Source organism: Parus major, chromosome 8 (assembly GCF_001522545.3).
Source record: "Parus major isolate Abel chromosome 8, Parus_major1.1, whole genome shotgun sequence".
Taxonomy (NCBI): Eukaryota; Metazoa; Chordata; class Aves; order Passeriformes; family Paridae; genus Parus; species Parus major.
This window is the reverse complement of record NC_031777.1, coordinates 28781078-28805952: the sequence shown is the minus strand read 5'-3', so window position 1 is coordinate 28805952 and position 24875 is coordinate 28781078. Positions and strand designations below refer to the sequence as shown.

General features: G+C 41.8%; 1 protein-coding gene across 6 annotated transcripts in view; it reads right to left on the bottom strand.

Moving 5' to 3' along the window:
- Positions 1-24875, bottom strand: part of PATJ (PATJ crumbs cell polarity complex component) — a 137881-nt gene that overhangs the window by 59144 nt on the left and 53862 nt on the right. For all 6 annotated transcript variants that reach the window (XM_015636222.3, XM_015636221.1, XM_015636220.3 and 3 more), the window contains exons 21-26: positions 24373-24529; positions 23320-23391; positions 22285-22462; positions 21358-21468; positions 20546-20623; positions 17395-17512 (exon numbers count right to left, since the gene is read on the bottom strand). In XM_015636222.3, the coding sequence (XP_015491708.1) occupies positions 17395-17512; positions 20546-20623; positions 21358-21468; positions 22285-22462; positions 23320-23391; positions 24373-24529 (714 nt within the window). The remainder of the gene's footprint in view (positions 1-17394; positions 17513-20545; positions 20624-21357; positions 21469-22284; positions 22463-23319; positions 23392-24372; positions 24530-24875) is intronic.

Here is a 24875-nt window from a genome sequence, read left to right as displayed (position 1 = left end):
CTCATTTATCAGCCTGTGCTCGTTCTAATGTGTTTATCTCCCGTTTTTATCCCACAGCACAAATCCTGGTTACAGCCCTGGCCCTTCCCAGGCAGCAGTGCTGCAGCACCACTGCTCCTCACTGGTGACAGACATCAGAATGCAGGCAGCATCCACTGCACAGAGCCAACCTTGCATATCAAACAGCCAATTCCCTTCTTCATTTCACTACAAACATTAAAAAAAATTAATGTAGGAAGTCCCTTGAAAGCTAACCCTAGAGCTGTGAGGGCAGCACGTCTAATTTACTGATTACAATTTACAACAACCTAAATAAGCATATTGAAGGGGCCATAATTGAACAAATGGGGTTTAGAATTCTCCCACTACTAATAATATAATAAGCTTATTGTTTTAATCTTCCCACTAGCCCTCTATTCAGCTCCAAGGAGGCAGACAGTTCTTCAAACCTTATCTCAAAAGTGATGCACTCATCATCATCAGCTTTAAAGAAAAAATTAGAGTATTTCTGTAATACTTTTCTAAATTCCATTGAATCACAGCAAGCATGAGAAACAGGGCAGTTGTATTCAAAAACCTAAATGGAAGGGCCATTCTCACCAGTCCCCCTCCCTCTGGTGATGAGAGAGGTACATCCTTGTAAGGCAGGGGGCAGAGAGAGTTCCCCACCTGACCCAGAGACTCAGCATCCCCTACCATGTCCCTCTGACATCCCCTTGGCAGCACTTTGCTCCATGTACACCATTTGGAAATCATTTACCAAGCCTGAAGTGATGATTTGCAGAATAAAACAAAACTCAGCATTCCTATTTTCCCTTTGGCAGACTTCGATTAATTCTCCCAGTCAAGAAAAAGAGCTCCATGGTTCTTTCTTCCCCAGAATATTGTCAGCCAAAATACTCTAACATTAATTTAAATTCCATGATGGAGAGAGCATGCAGCAGGTGCCACGAACAGCCCAGGTGTGGGCTACACACCCTGACAAATACAGCTCATGCAGCCTCAAGTGAAAACAAGCAGTCATTAAACTCTCCTGAGACAATATTCATACTCTCAGCTGAAGATTTCCTCTTTTCCTCTTGTTTTGGGTGAAGGATTTGGGCTCTCCAAGTTCCTTCTCGCTGCTCCCTCCAGCTCAGGCTCCAATTCCGCTTTGCTCCTCTCATTCTCAGCTCACAGAAGGAAACTTTCCCTCTCTCCCAATGCTCTCCTTAAATCCCACCTGTCCCTCACATCACTTTTTACAGGGGAAGGTGGAAATTTCTGCTGGTGCTTGTTAGCCCATCCAGGAAGAAGGGGATAATGAGAGCCTCCACAGTCCCATTCAAGTACCATTTCAGCCCGCTCCCCTGAGCGGGTGGCATTTAGAAACTGTTACCATAAATTATTTCTTTCTATAATCAAGGGAACCTTCACACTCCCAAAGACAACAGCAGAGAGAGAAGTGACTGAGAACCAGGGTAACTGTGGTCCATAACATCAGAGAGCACCTCCAACACCTGCAATATTTCACACTAACATTTTGCACAGAGTTTTTACCAACAATTTTTTTCCTTATTCAGGCCCAAAGCTTCATTCTAAGGCTGCACTTCCATTACACAACACTTAAGTCCTCCGAGGAAGAGATATTGCATGTTTTTCTTTTTTTAATTAGATGAGAAGGCCATGATGAGTCTCTTCACACCCATGTTTATCCAGGATCTTTTAAAAGGAGAGTTAGTGGAAGTGTGGTAAATAGAGCATCCCAATGATGCTAATAACTGGTGATTATAAAGAAATCTGCCTTCCCCTGCACACAATCCTTCCACTCATTTGCCTTTCAAATGATGCATTAACCCCCATGAAAGCACTTGGGTTTCCTCAGAAGTGACCTCCTCTGGGTGCTGTGGCAATCAGTGACTCACTGGAGCTGAGCTGGGAGTGTCCCTGCTCCCACTGATGCTCCCGAGGTCCTGCAGGCTTTGGAGGAAAGCACTGGCAATCCTGGGAAACTGGGTGTTTCCTCCAGATAGGAGACACACTGCTGGAGCATCACACTGTCCCTGCTTGATTAAACACAATCAAATAGCAACAAAGACTTTTTTTTGTCCTTTTGATAAAATCCACTGTGAGGATAGAAATGGTGATGTGGAAAAATACATCACATCGTGGTTATGCCTGGGCCACAAAATGCCAGGCTGAAGGCATTCTGGAGTAATTAAATCCTTAAAATGTGAGGTAGGCTCTGATGACAGCTGCTGTAGACCCTGTTTTTAAGAGAAAAAACCACTCCAATATAAATATCCCAATGTATTTTGTGGCACTGTGCAGCTGAAGTCACTCGAAGCCAACACCCTGCACTCTCCAGAGCTCGGGAGCAGCCTGGAGATAAGGCTCAGTTATCTCTGCTGCAGCCTGCTCCTGCCTCACACAGCTCCCCAGGAAGCCTGGGTGTGAGAACAGGGCAGGAACATTAGGAAAGACTCTGGAGTGCAGGGAAATTCCAGCTGTAACCTGGCTCTGAGCATCAGGGATCCGTAAGGATGCACCAGCATCAGATTCCGACTGCGGCGACAGACGATGCTTTACTGACCCCTCTCACAACTCAGTTTTGGAGAGTATCTCCCAACTGGGACAGCAATTCCCTTCCTCTCACAGAACCAGAGGATCTCAGGAGGTGGGAGGGACTCACAAGGCTCATCCAGGTTTTTTGCCTTGCTCCTGCTCACTTTGCTCTGGTAGGATCTTCCCTACATTTGGATTTGAAAGCTGCTCGTTCATTTGATGTATCTGAATATTGAGAACTCTAATCCATTGCTTTCCCCACTTGGTGTTAATGCACACAAATGAATATTGTGAACATTTAAATTCTTCCTCTCCTGACAGGAGTAATGTAAGTTGATCCTGACAGTGTTTAATCTTTAATAATGATGTTCCCACAATGCGACCGGCACCGCCGTTATCTTGGAATCTTTCTGTGGAGTCTAATTAAAGAGAAACGTGTCAGACTCTTGCCAGAAACTGAGTTTGTTACCTAATGAAGACTTTTAGGGGATCAGGGATAAGTAACTGCAAGAGGCAGCACAGACAGCACCTCTGAGAAGTCAAGGTGATAAGACATTTCTTGCTTAGTGATTCATTTAATTCGATTAATTTAAGAACCTGCAGTAAGAGCCTGATCCTCCTCCATCTAGAGTGGGACTAGAGAAATTTGGATTTAATAATAAAGACATTTTGAGCAGCAAACACAGCCTGTGTTGATGACTCCAAAGATCTACAGAACATTCTTCAAGGAAGGTCTCCAGGTGAACTGCCATGCATTGTGAAATGTAGAAAAAAACTCAAACAACGTAAAACTTCACATAAAATCAGAACAGTTGCACTAACAAACCATACAAATAAAAAAAGACTAGGGAGCTGGTTGTGGAAGAGCAGGTGAAGAGGGGGAAATGACACTGGGCACTTGGGGAAGAGCTGGTGGAGAGTCCCAACCCTCTCCTTGCTGCGGCAGCACAGCCCTGTGACACAACAAAACCACGTCACAGTGACTTGACAATGGCTGCATTCAACTTTTGGATTAAGAACCCCCACCCCACAAGTCTTAAATTTGCTTGCAAAGCAGTTTTTAAATGTGCTGTGACAGTGATTAAACAGATTAAAGCTGGATGAATCACTGGGACTGTAAAGCCCAGGAATTATAGGAATTACAGAGAGCCTTAACAGCAAGAAGCCCCACAGAAGATTGATCATGATCAGCTACTTCAGCTGTGAATTAATTCAGTGGCAATCTTAATGATAAATTTTAATCCTCTTTACTATTTTTAGGTTTTAGTTGTTTTGCTGAAGATTGATTGCAACTGTCAAGCTAGTTACTACAAAAATAGATTTACTTGCACCAAAATATTGTATTAACACTGCATGTTCCTTTTGTAGGCCTACTGTGGGGATCCTAAGTAAATATATAAGCTATATAAACATTTAAGGAAATATAAAATTTATGATACATATGGTTAATTAATTAATCACATCAGATATTGAGAACAACCTTCCTTCTATACTTTGTATTTTTCCTAACAACATTTACTGTTTGCATTTGGACAGAAAAGAGAATGCAATTAAAAATGCAAACAACAGCTTTGTAATAAAAACGCCGCACACAAACATGCCAATTAGAATTAATACAAGAAAAAAAATGTCTTTACTGCCATCTTTTCCCTTAAAACTGGGATATTTAACAGAAGCATTGTTATTCTCCTGGCAGATAATGGCAGTGCTGTGGTGATCAAAGCTGTTTTTAATGATCTGGTTTCCACTTTGCCAAGGGTTCCCTCTCGTCTGTCTTTGGGTTTCACACACAGCTCGTTGTGCAGTGACCCCAGAGGAGGCTCTGCCACCCCACAAACACTTCCACAATTCTCCAGCTGACAACTCTCAGCTTCACACTCCCAGCTTTTATTCACAGGCCAGCAAAGAAAAATATCCTCTCTCAGCCCCTAACAAGTTGCTCAGGTTTGATAAGCTATTTTCATTCCCGCTGAAGGAGTTGTGGGGAGAAAAGCTCTTTGTTTCAGGCTGCTGAGGAAAAGGGCAAAAGCTGGATTTTTACTACGGTCAGTGCTGGGTCCAGATTCCTCTCAATTCTCTGGGTGCACACATACTTCCAATGAAAAAAGCTATTCAGGAAAATTATGCTAATGGGTTAGAGTACGCTCAGATCTCTATGCAGATTGCCTTTTAAAACTTCCAATGCCTGTTAAAAGCAGAAAATGTTTGATTTAGATTAAATGCAAAGTCAATTTAAAATAAAAAGCAGCAAAATATTAAAAAAGCTGCATATCTAGCTTTTAGAGGACATGCAGTGACAGTGAGCTCACTTATGGAAAAGACCTGACCAGCCCCACAATGCTGTTTAGATGATTTTGTTTTTAAATTTAGCTATCAGTATTTTGTTAGGTTCATACCCCTACTTTGTCTTCCATCAAACTAATTACAGCTCCCCAAACATTCACAAACTACCTGACCACTTCTGAGTTTTGAGCTATCAAATTGTCCTTGAGTCATCAGGCTGAGTTTAGGTACAAACCTGAGTTTCCCAATGTCACGGTTTGCCTTTGATTGCTGAGGTAAAATGAAACATGAGTGAAAAATGACTGCGACACCTGGCACTGCTGCAGACTTCTGTGCCTTGGAACAAAACAAATCCACACTTACAATTCCACTTTGAGGCCTGTTCTGTTCATAAACACACAGCAATCATTATTTTGCTGTGTATTTCTGTTTCTTCAGCTATCGTGTCCGAATTTATGGTGTCCTGTGTTAATCACAGCCCAGCACTCTGATTTTAGATCATGTTTTAGCCCAGAAGTCCCAGGAGAAGTGGAGATGAAGGAGAAAGTCCTTCCTTCCTCCTCTGTCCAAGTCAGCTCTCATGCCAGAGTCCTGCAAATCCATTCCTTCTTCCCAGAGGAGGTTTTCAGCAGAACATGAGAGAGGACGACAAAGTGAACACTTCTCATGTAGATAAACCACCAAAATACAAACTTCCAGGCTGAAAACACACTGCTGGATTATGGCTGTTATTCCAAAAGAGAAAGGCACCAAATAAACAAAGAATTCATTCAAAGGTCTCTTCTTAAAATAGGACAGCAAGAGTTCTTAGGAAGAATTTTCAATGGTCTTATGTGGCATAAATTGAAAATAAGTGAGCACCTGGTGCTCATGAGAACACAGATCTTGTTCTAGCACTGCAAGTGTTAGTCAGGCAGCAATTTCTGCATTTACAGCTGCCAAATTCCTCTCCCATCAGGTGAGGCAGGGGAACCTGGACAGAGGAATGGATAACAATTCCTCTCAGCACAAATCCCCCACTGAATAATCCTGTGAACTCATAAAGCAGTTGCACCCTCTTCCTAAATAAGCCATACATCTTATTTAATCAGCTGAGAGTCCTGAGAGTCCATTGGAGAAGTTAATCAGGTTTGTGCTGCACTTATGACATCATAACACTTGACAGATCAGATTAAATAAAACAATATTTTGTATTAGAAATTCTATTCTGATTATTTTTAAGCTCTCCAAATGGCAGAGCCTGGCTGATCTGTTTTTTCTTCCACAAAAGAGTAAAATAAAAGTGCCAGGGTCAAGCACCTTTCCTTCAAATAAGAGGTGCAAAGCAAGACATTCATTTTTCTGCAGAGAAAGAAAAATTGTATCACAAAGAAGGAAGCAGAGTATTTGAAGAGAAGATTTCTTTTTTTTTAGTACCAAAATATGTTATTAGACAACAAATAGCTTCTCTTCTAATGTATTTAATGAAATAAAGCTATTAATGCATTAAGCTTTGGGCATTTTTGAAATGAACACAATTAGAATCAGGAAATTGATGATGTATGTGAGCAGAGACTTGCAATATGTCAAGCACTCTCTCTTTTTCCTTCTGGCAAAAGAAATCCATCTCCAAGGATTAATCCAGGAGGAAGAGCTAAATGGATAAACTTTACTATATTAAATAGACTCACTTTTTCCACTCTGACTGGAGGAGGAAATCAACTAAGCAAAAGTTGAAAAATAAATGCCTGAGGGAAAAGTAAGAGTGGGGTATGGTAATTTTTTACTGTAATTCTTTTGGCTTGATATTCAATTGATTTTTTTTTCCCCACTTATGGAATTTAGCCTTCAAACAAGATGATTGAGATGGATCCATGACTTAGCCTTCAGTAATAAACACTGACTTTTTGGGTAAGCTGGAACTCCTGCTTTCCACTTTATTTTATTTTTAAATTTACATGGCCACCTGACCTCTGGGAACCGTGGGGCTCCACAAGCCTCAAGATGTTTCATGTCTCTTATGACAGATGGCCAAGCAAGACACCCAACAGATGGCAACCCACCAAAGAGATGCCAGGTCTTCCCAATGGCAGTCCAGGGGTCGTGCTCCAGTGTTTATTAATTATATTTCAGTCTCTTAATAGAAATTAAGCTCAGTTCTAACAGGGTAGCTAATTTTATTCTGTTTTTTACAGGAACACAGCATATGTGCAACCCAAGCTCCTGCCCCCAAAGCTCTGGACTGGCAGCAAACCTCATGGTGGAGCAGGGGTCTCAAAGGTGCTATAAAAAGTTCATGAAAACAGGCAGGAGAGAAAGCTGAAAAATACACTGACTGGGGGAAAGGCTTTGGTGTGAGCTCACACTTTAATGAAATCAGAGAATTCTCTCAAGGGAAAGCCTCAGGAAGGCTCCAGCCTCAGGAAAAGCTCAAAGTGGAGCTCACACCTTCCTTGACACCCAAGCCAGGTGAATGGGAGGCACAGATCTGTGGGAATCCAAGTTCATTAGCTGCAGTACTCACCACTCATTAAAACCCTCCCAAACTTTCCCCATCCCCGTGTCCCTGGGCCAGGCCTGTCCATCCCCATCCCACAGCATCCCTCCTGCACACACAAACAACAGCCACATCCTTCTGGCCCCAAAAAGCTTCACTGAGCTCCCCATTCCTCACAAAATCCCTTCCCACCTCTTTCCCAGACCTCACTCAAAGCTGCCTGTGCTCATCCTTGCAGAACTCTCCTTGCTCCCTCATCCATCACATCCCTGTCTCATCCCATTTTTTTCCCTTCCACTCTTCTCCCAGCACTTCAGAGATACCTCACTAGGCACCAGGCTGCCAGGCTGGTTCCTCTGTGGCTTTTTGCCCTGAAAGAACAATGTTTAAAAAACCACATCTTCTATACAAACAATATTTCAAAAATCACACGATCTACACTTCTAACAACTCAATCCTGAAGTGAACTCTTACTCTAAAATTACAGCACTGTCTACTTAAATCCATTAATGATGCACAACAGAGTGCTACTGTATTAATCCTTAAATAATCTGTCATCTTCCTAAAAGAATAACAGGTTACAGAATGGATGGAGGAAATTACTGCCAAACCTTATGGGTTTAAACCAGTTTTTTTTGCTGGCACAGGGAGCAGGAGGCCAAGCACCAAGGGAATCTCATCCTTTCTCATTCCTCTGCTGAGGCTGAGCAGTGATTGCACAGGGACAGCTTCCAGGGCCATCACACACTGTAGTGATACAGGAGATAAGTTTAGGTGATGTTTTAGAATGCAGGGAGTGCTGTCTGCTCCCACAGCACCTGGAGGGATGGAGGCCCCGTAGCACATGGCCTCTAAAAGCCTTTTGGGAGGTGAAATCCCTCTCTGATCTCCCAGCACAGCCATAACTTAGCTCCACATGCAAGTGCACACATAAAAAATTGCCCTGTGCCTTCCCACCCTCTGGCTTTTCCACTTTGGGTACGTGGCTCATCACTAAGTAACAGCACACTGCAAGTATGGGAACTTATCTTCAGTATCTTGGAATATTCCCAGGAGCATCACACCATGGAAATGATGATTTCTCTCCTCACCCTAAGGAGTGGGAAGTCTGTACTTTTCTAGAGATACAGAGTTCATGATCCTATACAAGCATAACATTTACAGGTTAAAAAAAAAAAATCTATTTAGGATTACCATTCTGAAATTGCAGAAAAAAACCACCAGAATTTATAAATCTGTGATAACCAATGTGCTTGTTTTTCAGTTAAAGGGACACAAAACCCCTCTGAAACTACCTAAGGCACTGAAACAAAACAAAAACCCCACTGTTCAAATCACTTAGTACCTACAAAACAATCACAAATGATCTGGCAAAGTCAAGGTTTACCACTCCCAGCTTCAGATGAAGTTTGTAACTCACCTGCAGCTCTGTCCCCTGTCCCACTCATCACCTGAGCAGGAGGTCTCAAATTCAGCTGGGATGGCTCCTGGCTCTGTGCTGGCCTGTCTGCACCACACAGAGGAGCAGGATCCTCCCCCACTCCTGTCCTTCCCCCAGACCATGACCACAACCAGTCCCCTCACCTGTCCTGTGCTCCTGTTGTACCCTCCTGACTCACCAACCCCACTTGGCTCCCTTTTCATTCCCAAAACAACCCCAGGAGCTGATGGAACATTAACTCTCCCTTGGATCTGAGTTGCAGCTGACAGCAGGTGGAGGGCAGGGCAAGGTCAGGGCTGGCAGCTCACAGCACCCTGACCAGTGGTACCTGATGTGCCACCCAGATGCTGGAAATCCCTTCCCATTCCCCAGGTGGTCTGGATTAAGGGGTGTCTCCAGGGAGGTGCTGACCCCTGGGGAGCAGAGCTCATCCTCTCCCAGCCACAGCAGCCAAAATTTGCTGTTTCCTTGATGACAGCATCGTGGAGTGGTTTGAGTTGATGAGACCTTCAAGCTCATCTCATTCCTGCCATGGGCAGGGACACCTTCCACTGTCTCAAGCTGCTCCAAGCCCTGTCCAGTCTGGCCTTGGACACTTCCAGGCTTCCCTGGGCAACCTCAGATTAAAACATTTCCTCTAACAACTTCTTGGGGAAGCAGAGAGAGAGAATCACAAGCCACGATTTCCAAGCACTGATTGAGAAAACAGACATGCACATCATCACAGTGATTATAAAAGGCTCATTATTGCTTCTGGGGCAGCAGAAACAACCACCTGCCCTTCAGCAAGCTGCCACATCTCCTCTAAAGCCAATATGGCAGAAGTGTTGTGAATTTGGTGATAAAATAGAGATGCTCATCTGATGCAGCCAGCACACACACACAAATACACCTGCATATAAATTTCCTTCCTAATGGCAATCAGTTTTCAATACACACGTGCCCACTACAAGGCATAAAGCAAATTTTTACTGGTCTGTCACAGTGTCCTGTAGCCAGCACACCTAGAGATAAAAGCTCTGGATTGCTCTTTAAATGCCACCTACCCCAATAAAGAGCAATTACACACCTGCTCAAACTGGTGAGTGGCCCCTAAGCCACGACAGGGAATAAGGGAGAATCAAGTCTAGAGACTGAAGCAAAAAATAATTTCAACTTTCTCCTGACAGTTCAAGAAGTGATTCTGGACAGCTGCCTCAATTGCTGCAATACCCTGCAAAACTAAGTAATGTCTGTAAAGGATAAAATTATTGTCATTTGACATTTTTTACATTTCCCTTCTGTTAGAGCCTTACTTCCACTACGTATTGGGAGCAGCTACTGCTTAAAGCAAGCAGACCATTTTGTTACAGAGCTATTATGCAAATAATCCTCTCTGTATTCTAACTAGAAGCAATGCTGTGCTAGTCTGGGCAAGACATGAGGCACTGTGGAGTTTTCTTTTTCATTTTTTTTTTCCCTCTGTGCACTGGAGCAACATCATTTATGGTGGTAAGGATGAAAGATATCTTTCCATCTAAAAATCAGGTTATTAGTCAAGAATATAAACACATAACCACCTTTTATGAGCCTGTGTCTGCCTTTCATTTATCCATTTAAATATTTACATCCTTTTAACATATTTTTAGTTGCAAGTCATTGCAGTGATATTAAGAGTACTTGGGTGAGAGCAATATATAAAGAACTACTTGGACCATCCTCTCTTAGCAAGTTTGTACCTGTGTTTACAGATTTATACCACAGACATTATCTTCTATCTGAAATTACTTATCTGTAGCACCGGAGCGAGATCAAAGATCCCAAACAACATCAGCCACCTGCACCAAGCCCCAGACAATGTAATAACCTTATAACATCAAATCAGTGTATTTCATGCCCAGCATTTCAGTGCTATTCTCTGGGTACCTGGCTGGTGTTGGAAGAAAAGATCTTACCTAAGAACAAATGCAATCTCAGGCAATATTTAAAGATTAGATTATCCTTCATTGCAAATAGCTCATTTGTTTACTATCACATTGCTTTATTCTTGCTTTGCCTCCTTCTAGCATGAAAATGCTGAATATTCAGTTTAGATTCCCAGCAGCTTTTTATTTTAGTCTAAAAACATTTACCTAACACATTCTTAACAAGCAAAGTGAAGAAAATTCAGCCATCTGTCTCTGCATTACAATAACAGTTATGGAAGAGTAGATTATTCTATACAGCAAGAAATTTAATGCTACCAATTCTTATACTTTAAGCACTGTGTGCTCCAGTCAGTTTTGTATACAAGAATGTTGAGCACTGGCATACACAGAAGCAATGATTTATAAGCAAACACAAGAGAAAATATTTTAAAGATAAAAAATGCATTTAATATTCCAATCATGCTATATGTCCGTGCTTCAAACTGAAGGGAAAAAAATAAATAAAAAAATTCTCTGCTATTATTTTATTTCTCCAGCACTTCATTAGTTTTAAATTACCACTAAAAATGCTTAAAAATGACTTGCTGGAAACAAACACGACATAGAGATAGATGTGAATCCTTACCTGGGAAACCCCCTTGTACCATTGCTGTACCAGCATGTACTCAGGAAATCTGCATTCCTGACAAACATTCAGGGCTGTAAGCAGCTCAAATCCTCATCACACACAGGCTCAGGGCTTGTCTTTCTTCTGACGACCTTGGGCCTATTTTCCTGAGATTTTTCTCTCCTTAAGGGCAAACCGTCTGTCTGTTTCTATTACGAGATGCCATCAATTATATTAATTTCAGGCTGCCCACAAGCTCCCAGTTACATCTGCCAGCAGAGGAGAGCTGCCTATGGAAGCATGCAGGGAGCAGCAGATCCCTGGACTCCCACATCTGACCCACGGATGCTCCCAGCTGCTGTTTGTGCTCTGCCAGCATCCGAATGACATCTCCATCCCCAAACACGAGTCACCCCCAGCGTGTCTGCGTGCCTGGCAGCTGCAGGTACCTTCCTGCTTAATGACCCACTGCATGGCAAAGGAGCAGTTAATAATCTTATTTATCCGAGCATCCTTCTTCCTGCGAGCTACCAGGGGTTAAAAATTAATTTCTCTCCCACAAACGGCTTCATTAAATCCGTTGTTCTCTGATGCTGCAAATCTTGCAGTTCCCCAACACTGATATGTGCTCGTGGCATAGGGTTTGCTTGTTTTGTTTTGGGGGTTTTTTTCATGTCAGAAAACAAAACCAATCTGTCATTATAAGCATAAAAAGGCTCAAACTTCATCATAACTTGTGTTTTGTTGAAACCCCAAACAAGCAATATTAGTTTCACTGCAATGAATGCTGAACTGAAACACTGAAAAGACTCAAAATCCTTCATTTAGTAATTAAAAAAAGCAAACATAAAATCTCTCTCTGAATTTATAAACATACTTATTTATTTTGGGAAGTCCTACTAATTCTCTCTTCCAAAAGCTACATTTAAAACAACTCAAAATACTCAGTTATTTTGTTAATATCATTAATTTGTTCATTTTTAAAGTTCATTGTCCTTCCTTTAGAATATGTCTCACAGCACACACACAGCCATCTGTTCAGTGCATTATGTCAAGCACACAGTAAAAAAACCACAAGAAGTCCCAGCTGCAATTTTACTATTACTTCATCAAAAATGTAATTTCCTCTCGCAATACTTCATCAGATGATAACTGTGCGTGTGATTCACAAAGAGAGTGAAGAAACCAGCCCAATAACAAAACCCCAAACGAACCCACAACCTCCAAGTGAGGTGACACCACCTCCCTCATCCAGCTCTGTGGCTCTGCCCAGCACGTTCTGGATCTGATGGTAGGGCTGGTTTTACAAACCCCACGTCTTTGAGCCAATTAGGGGTCAGAACAAGAATGGGAAAAGAAGATTAGCAGCACAGAGTCACACTAAATAGAGATTAACACAGAGCTGAAAAATGAAAGTCTCTGCTCTATTTGTCTAATCCTGGCTCTTGCCTGATCTAAGGAAATCCACTGTGTTAAACACACTTGGTACTATATTTAGGAACCTTCAATCTTGCAATTACTACTTTTGCAATATTTTATTTTCATAAAGCTTGAAGCCTTTTTCCAAGCTACATCCTCCCCTCTGAGCATCACCTCTGTTTGCTGTTGATTGCAGTGACATCTATTGGAGAGGTAGTGTTTGGCTGCACGAGCTGCCTCCACTGAAGATCAACATTTTCAGGTGATCCCCCCCAAAATGAAGAGTAAAAGTGCTTTTCCTTTGTTTCAGCACAACTTTGCATAAACCAGACATAAACCAGACTCCAAAAATACAGGAATGATGAGTGGGTTGGCTTTTATTTAGCCATTTGTTAATAATCCTGGCATTTTCCCAAAATGCTGATCACCACGTTGCCATCCTCGCCCACAGCAGGGCACAGACACTTCCAAGATCTGGTTTCTGCCCACCCCATGAACCTGACCTTCCTCAAAGTCTCAACTGAACTCAATTTCCTTTTTTTCCATCTATTATTTTTAATGAAAGCCACTCTGCTCTCGCTGATCACAGACATCACAGGCACCTGGATGCTGCTACAAAGCTCAGGTGTGTTAAGAGTTGCCCAATCCCAACCCAACCCTCCTGCACCCACAGATTTATCACAACGGGGAATCACAGAACCATGGAATGGTTTGGGTTGGAAGGAACCTCAAGGCTCATCCAGCCTGGCTTTGGACACTTCCAGGGATGGGGAATCCATAACTTCTCCATGCCAGGGCCTCCCCAGCCTCTGAGTCAAGAAAGTCAAAATACCAGAGAAGTTTTAAGATCTCTTGTTTTAGCAGAGAAACCACTGTTCCTCAAAAAGCGTCTTAGGAAGACAAATCATTATGCTTTCTTACAGCTTCATTGATTTCTACATTATCTAGAGACAAAATAAGAGGAAGGGGGCATTATTATCCCCTTATTACAGTTAAATATCCCTGCAGACAGGAAGTCTGAGCACAGCAGTAGCTTAGTCCATTATCCAAGCCACCTTCCACAAATTTTTTATTACCATCTATTTTTATTATTTTAGACTTATTTGAAACCAACCAGATCGATCTCAGTCAACTAACTGACAAAAGATTCCATTAAAAATGTAACAGCAATTGAAATTAAGGATTTCAAGTTCTTTCAACAGCTGTCCTTTCCATTTTTCGAGAATGGTTTTTCAGCTCTCTCCTATTTAATTTATGTTTGCTGCAACTCGGTCAGGAAAGCATATCCAAATTGTACAGCCAGGAATTCCCCCAAGGAAAACCTCACGAAACATTCCATTACAAACTGCTCTGCCCATCCATTTCCTCTGCTTCTTTTTACTACCAACCCCTCATTATGGCAATAAGCCACCACGGGGTGCACACAAGTCCATTAGCAGGTTCTTGGAGCACACCTCCTGCCATCCCCACTCCAGGAAAACACACCAGTGCCTACTGCTGCCTGCAGCACAGCTGCTCACAAGCACAAACAGCTCCTTTGTGTGCTCTCCCCTCCTTTTACTTGTTTTGATTTAAAAAAAAAAAAAAAATCCCATTCACAACCTGGTGTTTTACAGATTTGGGAAGTCTAAAACAAAAAAAAAACCTCCCTCTCCAAAAGAGGCACTGCCACGGGCAAGTGTGGGAAGGGGAAACTCCAAACTTGTGTTGTTAAGTTTCAGGACTGGAGGATGAAGTATTTTTAAAGCTCCTTTTGCAGCAGGATGGACACACTGCAAGTTGTGCAGAACTTTTTCCATGCATGAACTGAAAGCCTTGGAACAGCAGCCTCAAAGCAAAGAGAAAACAAAACCCACACACAGGGTTAGAGCTGGTACAGAGAAAGATTTGGCAGTGTCACTAGAGAAGAAGAAATAAAACAAGAGGAAATACAACTTTCAGCTTGCCCTCAAAGTCTAGGAAAAGCTATCTGAGAATTTAGGAAATGATGTGGGAAGTATCAGAGGCATGAAACAAAAGAGAAACAAATTTGAAACTAAAGGGTCTTGGGTGCAGGAGTCACATTTGAAAAAACAAAAACCAAGTAACAAAATACCTGGAGCTTTAAACTTCTTAAACCACAGAAACATGGAGGACAAGTCTGGAGTTTCTCTGAACCAAAAAGTACCTCAGAGTTCTATTCCCAACAAGGATTTGCCCTCTTTGGATCAAAACCAGCCCTTGGATAGAAGAGGGAGAACATGTACAAGAAATGTCTGTTTGTTCCTACAGGTCAGCAATGAGAGCTACAGTTTCAGCAGTGGGAAAGCAGAAATAAAAGAGAGCATTGCCAAAAGGCAAGTGGGTTTAGATTTTAAGGGAAATTAAATCAACACCAAGAGGTTATTCAGTCACTTTAAGGGGAAAACAGACAAAACATGGAGACTCTGAGGCAATATGGATGGAGCAGAAAGGAAAGAAAAATTCTCAAATATGGCAGGAAGACTAACAATGCTCTGCTTTTTCAGTCTGGGAATGATGGAGGATGTGGAGACAAAATATGAGAAGGAGGGTTGAAAGAAGTGATATGCAAGGACAAAAAATGTCAAGCAGAGCAAATAAAATATTTCTGGAGTTTGAAAGAAATTGATGAGCTGGTCCCTGACACTGCAGCTGTGTTAATAAGAATGCTAAAAAACAAAGTAAAATCCATCAGGAGCAAAACAAGAGGACAGATTTAACAGCTGTCCCACCTCAAAATGCCCTCTAAAGCTTTCCATGCTATGACAGAGACTGAGAACTACAGGAAGCAAATAAAGGAGAGGTTAATGATGTGAATTTACCTGGGTTGACAGCACATCCTCCTTTTGGATTTCTTATCATCTAAATAAGGAAGACAATAAATCCAGCTCACCTGTTGATATATTTTTAGTTAAGGTTCCAAACCCAGTAGAATTATCTGGATAAGTGGGTCAGGAGCAGAGCAATATGAACATACAAATGGGCAGTTAAGAAAGACAAATTCTTGTCTGGTTTGGGGTTTCTGGGAAGAACCAAGACAGAAGTTCTGAGCATCAAGGAGTTCACAGAAACAATACTGCACTGGAATTTGCAGAGACAACTTTGTTTTTCAAGTGACCACAGAACAGGGACTTTGTAAAAGCCCATTCCACAGCTGCCAAGATGCTTAATGCCATTAAGTACAGTTGGATCATTTCTAACATGTTTTTACTGCAAGGGCTGAGGCACAAACTTAGTTTAAGCCTTCTTGGCCCGTTCTTATTTATAAAGGAACAGAATGAGGTGATAAAGAATAAATCTCTGTTTCCCAAGATTCATGGAAAAGATGGCTACAGCAAAACATTCAACTTCAGTCAGTGAAAAGGAAAGAGAGGAGATTCCCCTGAACAAATCTGTGTGCTGCTGCCAAGTCTGGTAGGATTGATGAATTTAATATCAGCAGCAGCTTTACCTTTTCAGCTTCCAGCCTCAGCCAGCAATATCATTAAGGATGGCAGGAGAGCTAAAAAATGACCAAACCCATGAATAAGGAATTACTTCTGTGCAAAGTATTAACTCAGGCCCAGCAAGCACTTGGATTGAGGCACATCCTAATTAGATAACTCAGGTGTTAGCCTACTTATCACACCTATCCTTTAACTGGGAATTAGAACTTCAATAAGGAGCTGGAACGAGTTTGTTACAATTGGAGCTTTACAGAGTGGGTTTGAGAGCTCAAGATGATGAGAAAAATCACTGTAGCAAAAAAAGTACAAACTAAACCCCAACAAAAGCCCACACAGAATCACAGAATGTTACAGGGATGGATGGGACATTAAAGATTATCTCATTTCACCTCCTGCCATGGGCAGGGGTGCTTTCCACTAGACCAGGCTGGTCAAGGCCTCATCTCACCTTATGCTGATTTAGTACAAAAGAGCATAAAGACAAAAAAATAAAAGGTAACTGAATTTAGAAAGTAATTCAGGACTCCTAATTGCAAGTTCGGTATTCCTAAATATTTTACTGCAAGATAAGCTATGGATAATAATATTCCATTTAACCAAAGTTGTAATTAACCAAAGCTGTGATTCAAAAGCAGCTGGAATCTAAATCATGCTGCCAGGAGCTCTCCACTTGTACTGCTTCCTACTCCTTAGGTCCCTGCTCTTCCACAGAGTGAGCACCACCACAAACCACTGCCAAACCCAAAATGGGACAATGGCAGAACATTTCCCATGCTACAGAACCAGGGGATCCTTTCTTCAGCAGAGCAGAGAAACAACAAATCAGCAGATTTTTCTGTTTAAAGGAACCCATCTTGCTCAAACAGCACTGCCTGGGATCGTCTCCAGGTTTTCTGGTTTTTTGCACCAGTGGTCCTCAACCTGCAACCGCTCACTAGCACTGAAATTAGAGCAGTAGAACAGGAGATTCCAGTCACTGCTGACATCTCTGCCCAAACAACTCCTCCAGACACAGCTTAGATGTTCTGGGACTGAAAATGAACTCAGCCCTCCCTGTATCTCCTCAGAAGAGCTGAGCTCTGGGAGCCTGGCTGGAGACAAGAACCATCCAAGGTAACTCATCCAAGGTAACTCATCCAAACCAGGCTGAGGACCGATGCTGTGGCCACACTGAGCACCACTTCCCACAAGAAATAAAAGGCATGAAGGCTCATCAGCACCAGATTGTGCCCCACAGACGTGATCTGAGGAATGACTGGAGCACTACTCACCCTCTGCACAAGCATCCTCATCCTCCTCTTCATCCAGAGCAGCCTCCTCTGCGTGATGCCTTTCGAGTGCTCTGTAAGGAGGTGGCAGCTTCATGGGAGGTGGAGCCCCATATCTTCTCTGATGGATTCAAAGACAAAGAGTTACATGTTTTGTAACCTCTAAGCACGTGAAAAAGATCCCATTGTCTGTTGCACTGAATGTGCACAGACACAGTGCTTAATTACAATGCTAAATTCTGCAGCAAAAGCTTTTTGTGCAAGAAAGCAGAGCAAGAAGTAACACATCAAGAAAATGAAACTAAAACACAATTTGCATGCACATTTACTTGTTGATAAAATACTTTTGTATTGTCATAAACATCAAAGTGCAAACACTAATCAAGGGTTAAAAAACAAACATTAAATTATACATATAAATTATAATATAAATATATTATGTTTCTTATAAGACTCCATAACAAAACTGGTGCTGATAAACATCAATTTTTAAAAAAATATAAAATAAGAACTCAATCCTCTTAGTCCATACATGAATATTTAAACATCACAGTCCTTCTATATTTTGGCTCAAATTCAATAAAGATTTTGAATTATATCTCCCAATAAAATTCTATTACCTCACATAAATACAGGCAGCTCCTATAATGATGCATATAGCGGCGCATGGCAGGAATACAGAGCAGGCTCTGAGGCTGGAGGAGGCACTGGCTCAGCTCAGCAATTGTTTTACAGCTCCAAGGAAGCGGGTCCTGCCTTGGTGTGCACCACGACTCCACTGAACGATGCTCAGCTGCATCCCCTGCAAGCCCACTGCTAACAGCAGGATGCACTTCAGAGAGGGAACACCAGGGAGGAGATGCCATTAGAGCACCCACAATTCCTGTCATTCCTTCTGTGGCTGGGAAATATGACACAACACCCAAACACATCGAGCCCAGGATAATGTTTGGGGGTTTTTTTTCACTGTGTGCAATGAAAGCTGAACCTGTGTATTGATTTTTAAATTCTTGAAGTTGAATTTGTATAGAGTGGTGCAAGTAGTGAGCTGCAATATGTGGAAAATTTTGAGAGGTAAAAATATCTGTCATCTCATCCATTTAAAAACCTAATGGGAAAGTGATGCAATGAACACAGAATAAAATAATAAATGGAATTAATTTGATCCACCAGGAGCAAAAGTGTGTAGTGAGAGCACTTGGAAGCACAACAGCTGTTTTCCAAAAGGATTTAACACACTTATAATGGTGCCTCCCACTTTTTTCTTGAAGCCAGCACAGACAGAAGTGTACAAAATCCAGATGATCCAGGAAGCAAGGGAGGACTTGGGTTCTACTTTACTGAGCAGGTAAAGATGGAAAATCTGCGGCCTCACTCTCAGCTGCCTATGACAAATGAGTCACTTTATTATGGCTGTAATTTAGTAATAACTTACAGTCTAAATGTTGACCCTTTGGCTTTTTAAGACCTTAAGCATTTGTTAGGAAGTCTGTGTGAAATTACACGAGGCACCCAGGCTTACCCAGCAGTTTTCTATGGCTCAGGGGGACAAATATCTCTTATCCCTCCTGTCCCACTGAAAAGCCAGATGAGAAAATTTGGACTGGCTAGTCCATTACAGCAGGTTTTTGTATCAACACAGGGGCAAAAGCACAGTTCACACAGCCAACCAGCAAAATAATGTCGACATCTGGTTCATCCACTACTGTTTTAAGTGGTTTTATATAAATTAAAGTGCTCATTTTGAAACAAACAGATCAAAAGAGGAGGATAAACGCCAACAAATCAGAGAAAACCTTCAGCATTTGAAAAGATAGAGGAAAAAGCAGATTTTCCAGCTGGATGTGGCTGCTTTCAAACCAAACTCTTTTGTGACTCTCTGAAGACTGGACTAGAAATATCACTGATTCCCCATAGGGATGTGGACTAATAATCCACTAATAGCAACTCTTTCCAACTCCGAGACGGCCCCACAGAAGGGCAGTACAACTGCTTTGTGAGCCCATGTTCAAAGCCAAAAAGGAGCTACATATTTATGCACTGAAGCTCTTCTATATTCCACCCACCAGTTTATAGCAGCAATAGATGAAAAAGGTCTGAAAAAGATTAGGCTCCCTCTTTAACCTCGGAACGCCGCAGAACGCGACACACCGGAGTGCCGGAGATTAAAGGCAGCACGTTGCCAGAGGATGAGAGCTTTTGAGATTAGAAATATAGATAAAAAAAACACAAGAAAAGGGGATTGTAAGTGCTTCATTGGAACTATTATCCTCTGGCATGAAAGCATGTCTTCAACACCTTTTCTGATAACTGAGCCTCGCTGCTCCTGTCCCCGACAGGATCTGAAAGGATTCTTACAAAAACTTTTGGAGGTAAAAGGGTCTTCTCAAGTACCCAACAAACACCAGAGTAGGATCAAATGGAAACTTCATCCTATTTGTAGTTAAACTGCACCAGGCAAAACTTACTGTCTGCATTAATTCTGTCTCTGCTCCTGCTGCTCTCACACCCTCAAAGTACCTGAACTACACTGCTCAGTCAGGGCAAATCCCACAGGAAAACACCAACAGCTGAAAAAGAAAAATTAATTTTTCCCATATTAACGCAAATTCCCTGTTTTCTACCAGAGTTTTTCTCTTTCAAAGCTGCTGTGAAGTTATTTGGAAGACACTGTGCAGTACCTGCCTCACCATTAGCTGAGCAGCCACAGACCCCTCAGTCATCTCATTTTACACAGCTGTGGGAAATGCAGGAGACACCGTGGATTGATTTCATCATCCCATAATGTGATTTCACTGAATTTCAGGCAGCCTCACACTGATGGTACTATTTGTGTACATGTTGCCATTTCTCTGTTTCTGCTGAACAAAGGGAATCAATTTGCCTCCACACAGAGCAAACCAGGTACTTCAGGGAGATGACAGCGAGGAGCTGTGCTAAGTACAGGGTTTCAGCACCCAGCAGACACCCACAGAATAAGTGTCAGAATATTTGGCAGGAATTTGGCAAAAAGTCATAGAATCAAAGGTATTTCAACAAAACACTTCAAATTTAATTTCAGACTTCGCAGGAAGCTTATCATAGAGTTAGAATACATGCTATTATACCATTTGATTTAGTAAAACCTGGGTACAGCACTGAATGGAATAAATACCTTATCACTCTTATTTTCTTTGTCTGCATCCTGATCTTTGCTGACTTTGATTCCTTTAGGCTGGGCAGGAGAAACCACCTGAAAACCAATGTACATTATCCTCATTAGACAGAGCATTATAGCTGCAAAACAAACATCCAAAATCAGTTCCTGACAATGACAAAGCTCCCCAGTGCACTCTGCATTTTGCTCCATGTAGAAGGGGACTGCAGTGCAGTCTAAAAATTGCATTCTTTCACTAGATTTACTGAATTACATTCTTACATCAAAAGTTTGGAGTTTCTGTGTGTACTTCAGGCAGGTAGAATTGTATGCCTGCTCTTACTAAGGCTTTCAAAAGTTTCTTTCTTTGGCCTCAAAGATGAGGAGATGCCTCAAATTTCTTGAAAATTAACTTGCTCCCAGGTAACTACTTCAGATCCCTCTGGTGACACATTTCACAAGGAGCTGCTGGTGTGAATCTGACTCATTTTAATTACAGCTTTGTTCCTCTGGATAACAGAGTTTATTTCTAGATTATGAAAGATGGACAAATTAAAATGCATAGGGCCAGACTCCTGCTACACAGGTGGGAGAGCTGAATTACCATCTAGTCAAAAGATTTCCACCTACTCCATGTAAATCAGAAAAATGAGGTCTCCAATCAGGCCAGAGAAGTAATTAATCAATCAATTGGTCTGTAACTAACAGAAAGGATCCATCCTTAGACACAAAAATTGATAGAGCTGGCTGAAAGAAATTTAGCCAAGTTTAAAATAAGATGCATGTGATGCATTTACTAAATTTTGGAATAAAAATAGAAATAGACTTACTTTTGGTACATTAGCCAAGCCCTGGACTACAAACACCACAGGATTTCCTGCATTCCTGATGGCTTCTACTGCTTCCTCGTGGGTGGCATTTTGTAGGTCTACCCCAGAAACCTGACAAACAGTGTTTATTTTTATTAGGTACAGAGTCATTACAAGGCATCACACACACTTGCAGGAGATTAGTGTATCTGAGGAAGGCATCAAAAACAGTCAAGAGTTATTATTTGTAAAGTATGTTTCAATGAGGCTTTAAAGGAAAGTGTATTACTTGGTATTCACAATTAAAAGATGGCCGTATGTTGCCCAAAACAATTCTTGTAGATAAAAACATAAGAAATAAAGTTGTCAGAGTGTCTAACACCTTCAGGTTTTACCTGTTTGTAAACTAAACCTGAAGAGCACTGTCAGCTTGGCACCCCAGATTCTGAAGTATTAATTTGGAGAAAAATGAGTAAAAAAATTCAGCCAGAGGTGAGAGGCAGGAATGACATTTCCCCCACAGCACCTGCCAGAATCAGGGATTTATCCCAAACAGTGGTTATCAGTTAACTACTCTAAATCCACACACACAAAATAACAGCCCATAATTCAGTATGAGCTGTCTGTGTCCTTGTAAATATTAAATTTATGCTTATAGATATGCTGTAACTTGTTCCTCATTTGTATGAGAGGAGGACACTCCCATTTTTTTCACTCCCCCCTCAGACAACAGGACACATCTTTTCTTAAATACAGAGGAGAATGTTAAAAGAGCTCCATAGTCAGACCTTAAAAAAGAAACACCACCAGAGGTTTCCTTTGGTTTTTCAAAACACTGTGTTGTCAATACTTCATGAAGTGGTGGCAGTATTTTGTTCTTCTCTCCACCCAAAGCTTTTTGAGTCAATTTTTATTTCTTAGACTAAAGGAAGGTTTATCTCCATTTACCTCAAGTATTTTATCTCCAGTTTTTAAAGCTCTTGTTCTTCCTGCTGGGCTGTCTTCCAAAACTTGTTTGATAAAGATCCCTTTAAGTTCTTCTCCATTCTTCAGGCGCTTTATGACAGTTTGTCCACCAACAATGCTGATTCCAAGAGACACGTGAGGGTCTCTGAAGATCTCAACACTGAAAAAAATATGTGGTAGTTTCAAGAGCTTCAAACAGGTTTTTTTTAAAAAAACTACAAATGCAAAGGCTTAAATAAATGTAAGCTCCTGGTCTTTCAAGAAGATTTAACAGAGTAAAGAGATAAAGTCAGAAGCCTGAGAATGCTCTCAACAGAGTTGTATTTTCACCCTGAGCAGATCTCACCCCCACAGAAAAAGCAAAATTCTGCTGCCAATCCATGCCCACTGGGCAGAGGCTTTTATTTCAGAGAAAGTCAGATCTTCAAGCAAACACTCATCCTCTTTCAGCTTGAGCAAAGTGTCTGGGAATGGGAAGCCCTGCAAGTGGCACATTAGACAAATAATGAAGTATTTCATACAACTTTCTGAACACTGACTTCAGTGCATATTCATCAGCTCAAACAAGAACCTTCTGATCATATTTTACTTGGGACCATAAAAACAATTCACCTAAAAATGTTAACAATACAACAAGGATGTGGCTAAGAAGTTGGATTGGCAATTTGGAATCTTGCCATGGGGGTTTAGCAGGGAACCTGTGGAAGGGGAGACAGCAGAGCACTGTGTGCATTGTTCACACCTAATAGTTATTAAATCAGCAAGAACTTGGTCATCCTCAACCTAAACCAGCCAAGCTTTCCCAAGTCAGCTGTATATATAGAAGGCAGAATTCTGCTGAACATCTGTTAAAAATTCCCTGTCTTCAGGAAAGCCCAAGGTACACAGGTACCCTGAAGTTACTGGCAGAGGAGGAGAGAAAAAAAAAACACCCAACAAGAACTAATGTGGCTCACAGAAAAAAAAAAAAAGACATAAGGTAAATGGGAAAGAAATAATGTAATCATATGAACATACGTCCGTGGTGGTCCCCAGTGGCTGAAGTTTGGAGTTTCTTCTCCTTCTCCTTCTTCCCTCTCAGGTAATTCACTAATTTGGGGCAGAGGGGAGGGAAGGAATAAAAAATAAAAGAGGTATCAGCCACACCAGGTCACAATTCCTCACATATTTTGTATCTGGCAGTGAGACAGCAACACCTTCTCACACTGCCCAGTTTAAAGCAAATGTACAGAGTCAACAGACCAGACAGGAATTTTTGTATTTAGATTTAAATGTACTTAAGGAATGCTCCAGAAATAAACATGATGGGCAGACCAAATTTATAAGCTGCTCTGTGATACACAAATCTGCACTGCATTTACTCATTTGAAATGACTATTTAAGCAATTAACATTTACTTTCTGATAAATATGCTGTGATGCTTAGAGAGGGATATAAACATGCCAAAATCAGTAAGCAGATCATGATCCAAGTGGGAGAACAGATCCTGTGTGTTCCATTAAACCCTACAGAATAATCCTCTCACCTGATTGCTGAGCTGCTTTCCCTCTGAGAGAAGATTTCACATGAAATTAGGGAAGTACTGAGGATTGCAGTCCCCAAAAGCTCCACTACCCACTGACCCCAAACTGGTGGGGCAAGACTGGGACAGGTAAGGCAAATATCCACAGCCAGTGCCAGCTCGAGGTTTCTCAGCACCACAGGCAGGACTAAAGCTTCCTGCAGAGGCCTGAGAGCCCTGGCTGAACTGCTGTCCCCAAAAGGAAGAACAAAGGGAGGGGAAAAGCAGGAGGAGAGCTCCTTAAGGAGCCATGAGTAAAGGCTACATCCCCTCACTGTGGAGTGGAGGCAGAGCCATTTGCATGTTTCTGTCCCAATACTCAGTGGAGGAAATATGGGAAGTTTTAAGGTTTTAAGCCCAACTCCATCTCCTGTAAAAGCTACAACTGGCACTCTATGTCTATCTGAGCATTCCACACAGACTTTAATCATGATTCAGCTGAGTGAAGCAGGAGGGCAGTTGAGATCATTAAATAAATGTCTTTCAAAACCTGAAATCTTCCTCCATACCTGCCTGATGCTGCTCTAGCCTGAGCTAAGGTTGTTACTCTCCCAGACTCCTGGTTCTTGGGAAAAACGTATTTCTCCTCTTTTAGTGTTTTCTTCCCAATTGCTTCTGAATCAACAGCAAGCTCAGGTCCTTTGGAGTCTCTCTGGAGCTTTGTCCCTGAAGAAGAAGAGGGGGAAGATGTGACCTTTTGCTTCCTCTGTCCAGGCACCCACCCCACACTTGGAATTAAACCCTTTATCCCACCAGGCTCCAAAGGTGGTCAAGGCCAGGCTGGACAGGGTTTGAAGCTCCCTCCTCCCAAGCAGGGAGAGCCACTTCAGGCAGGTTGATAAATTTATTTCTCTGATGAGTCTACCATATCCTAACCATCCATCTGTGCCCATCTGACAAGGAGAAACTCCTGAGAACAGATCACAAACCCAAGATATAATATAATAAAAGATATACCATGCAGATAACTTGCAAATTTCTGGCTGTGCTAAAGTCACCTCCAGAGCCTACC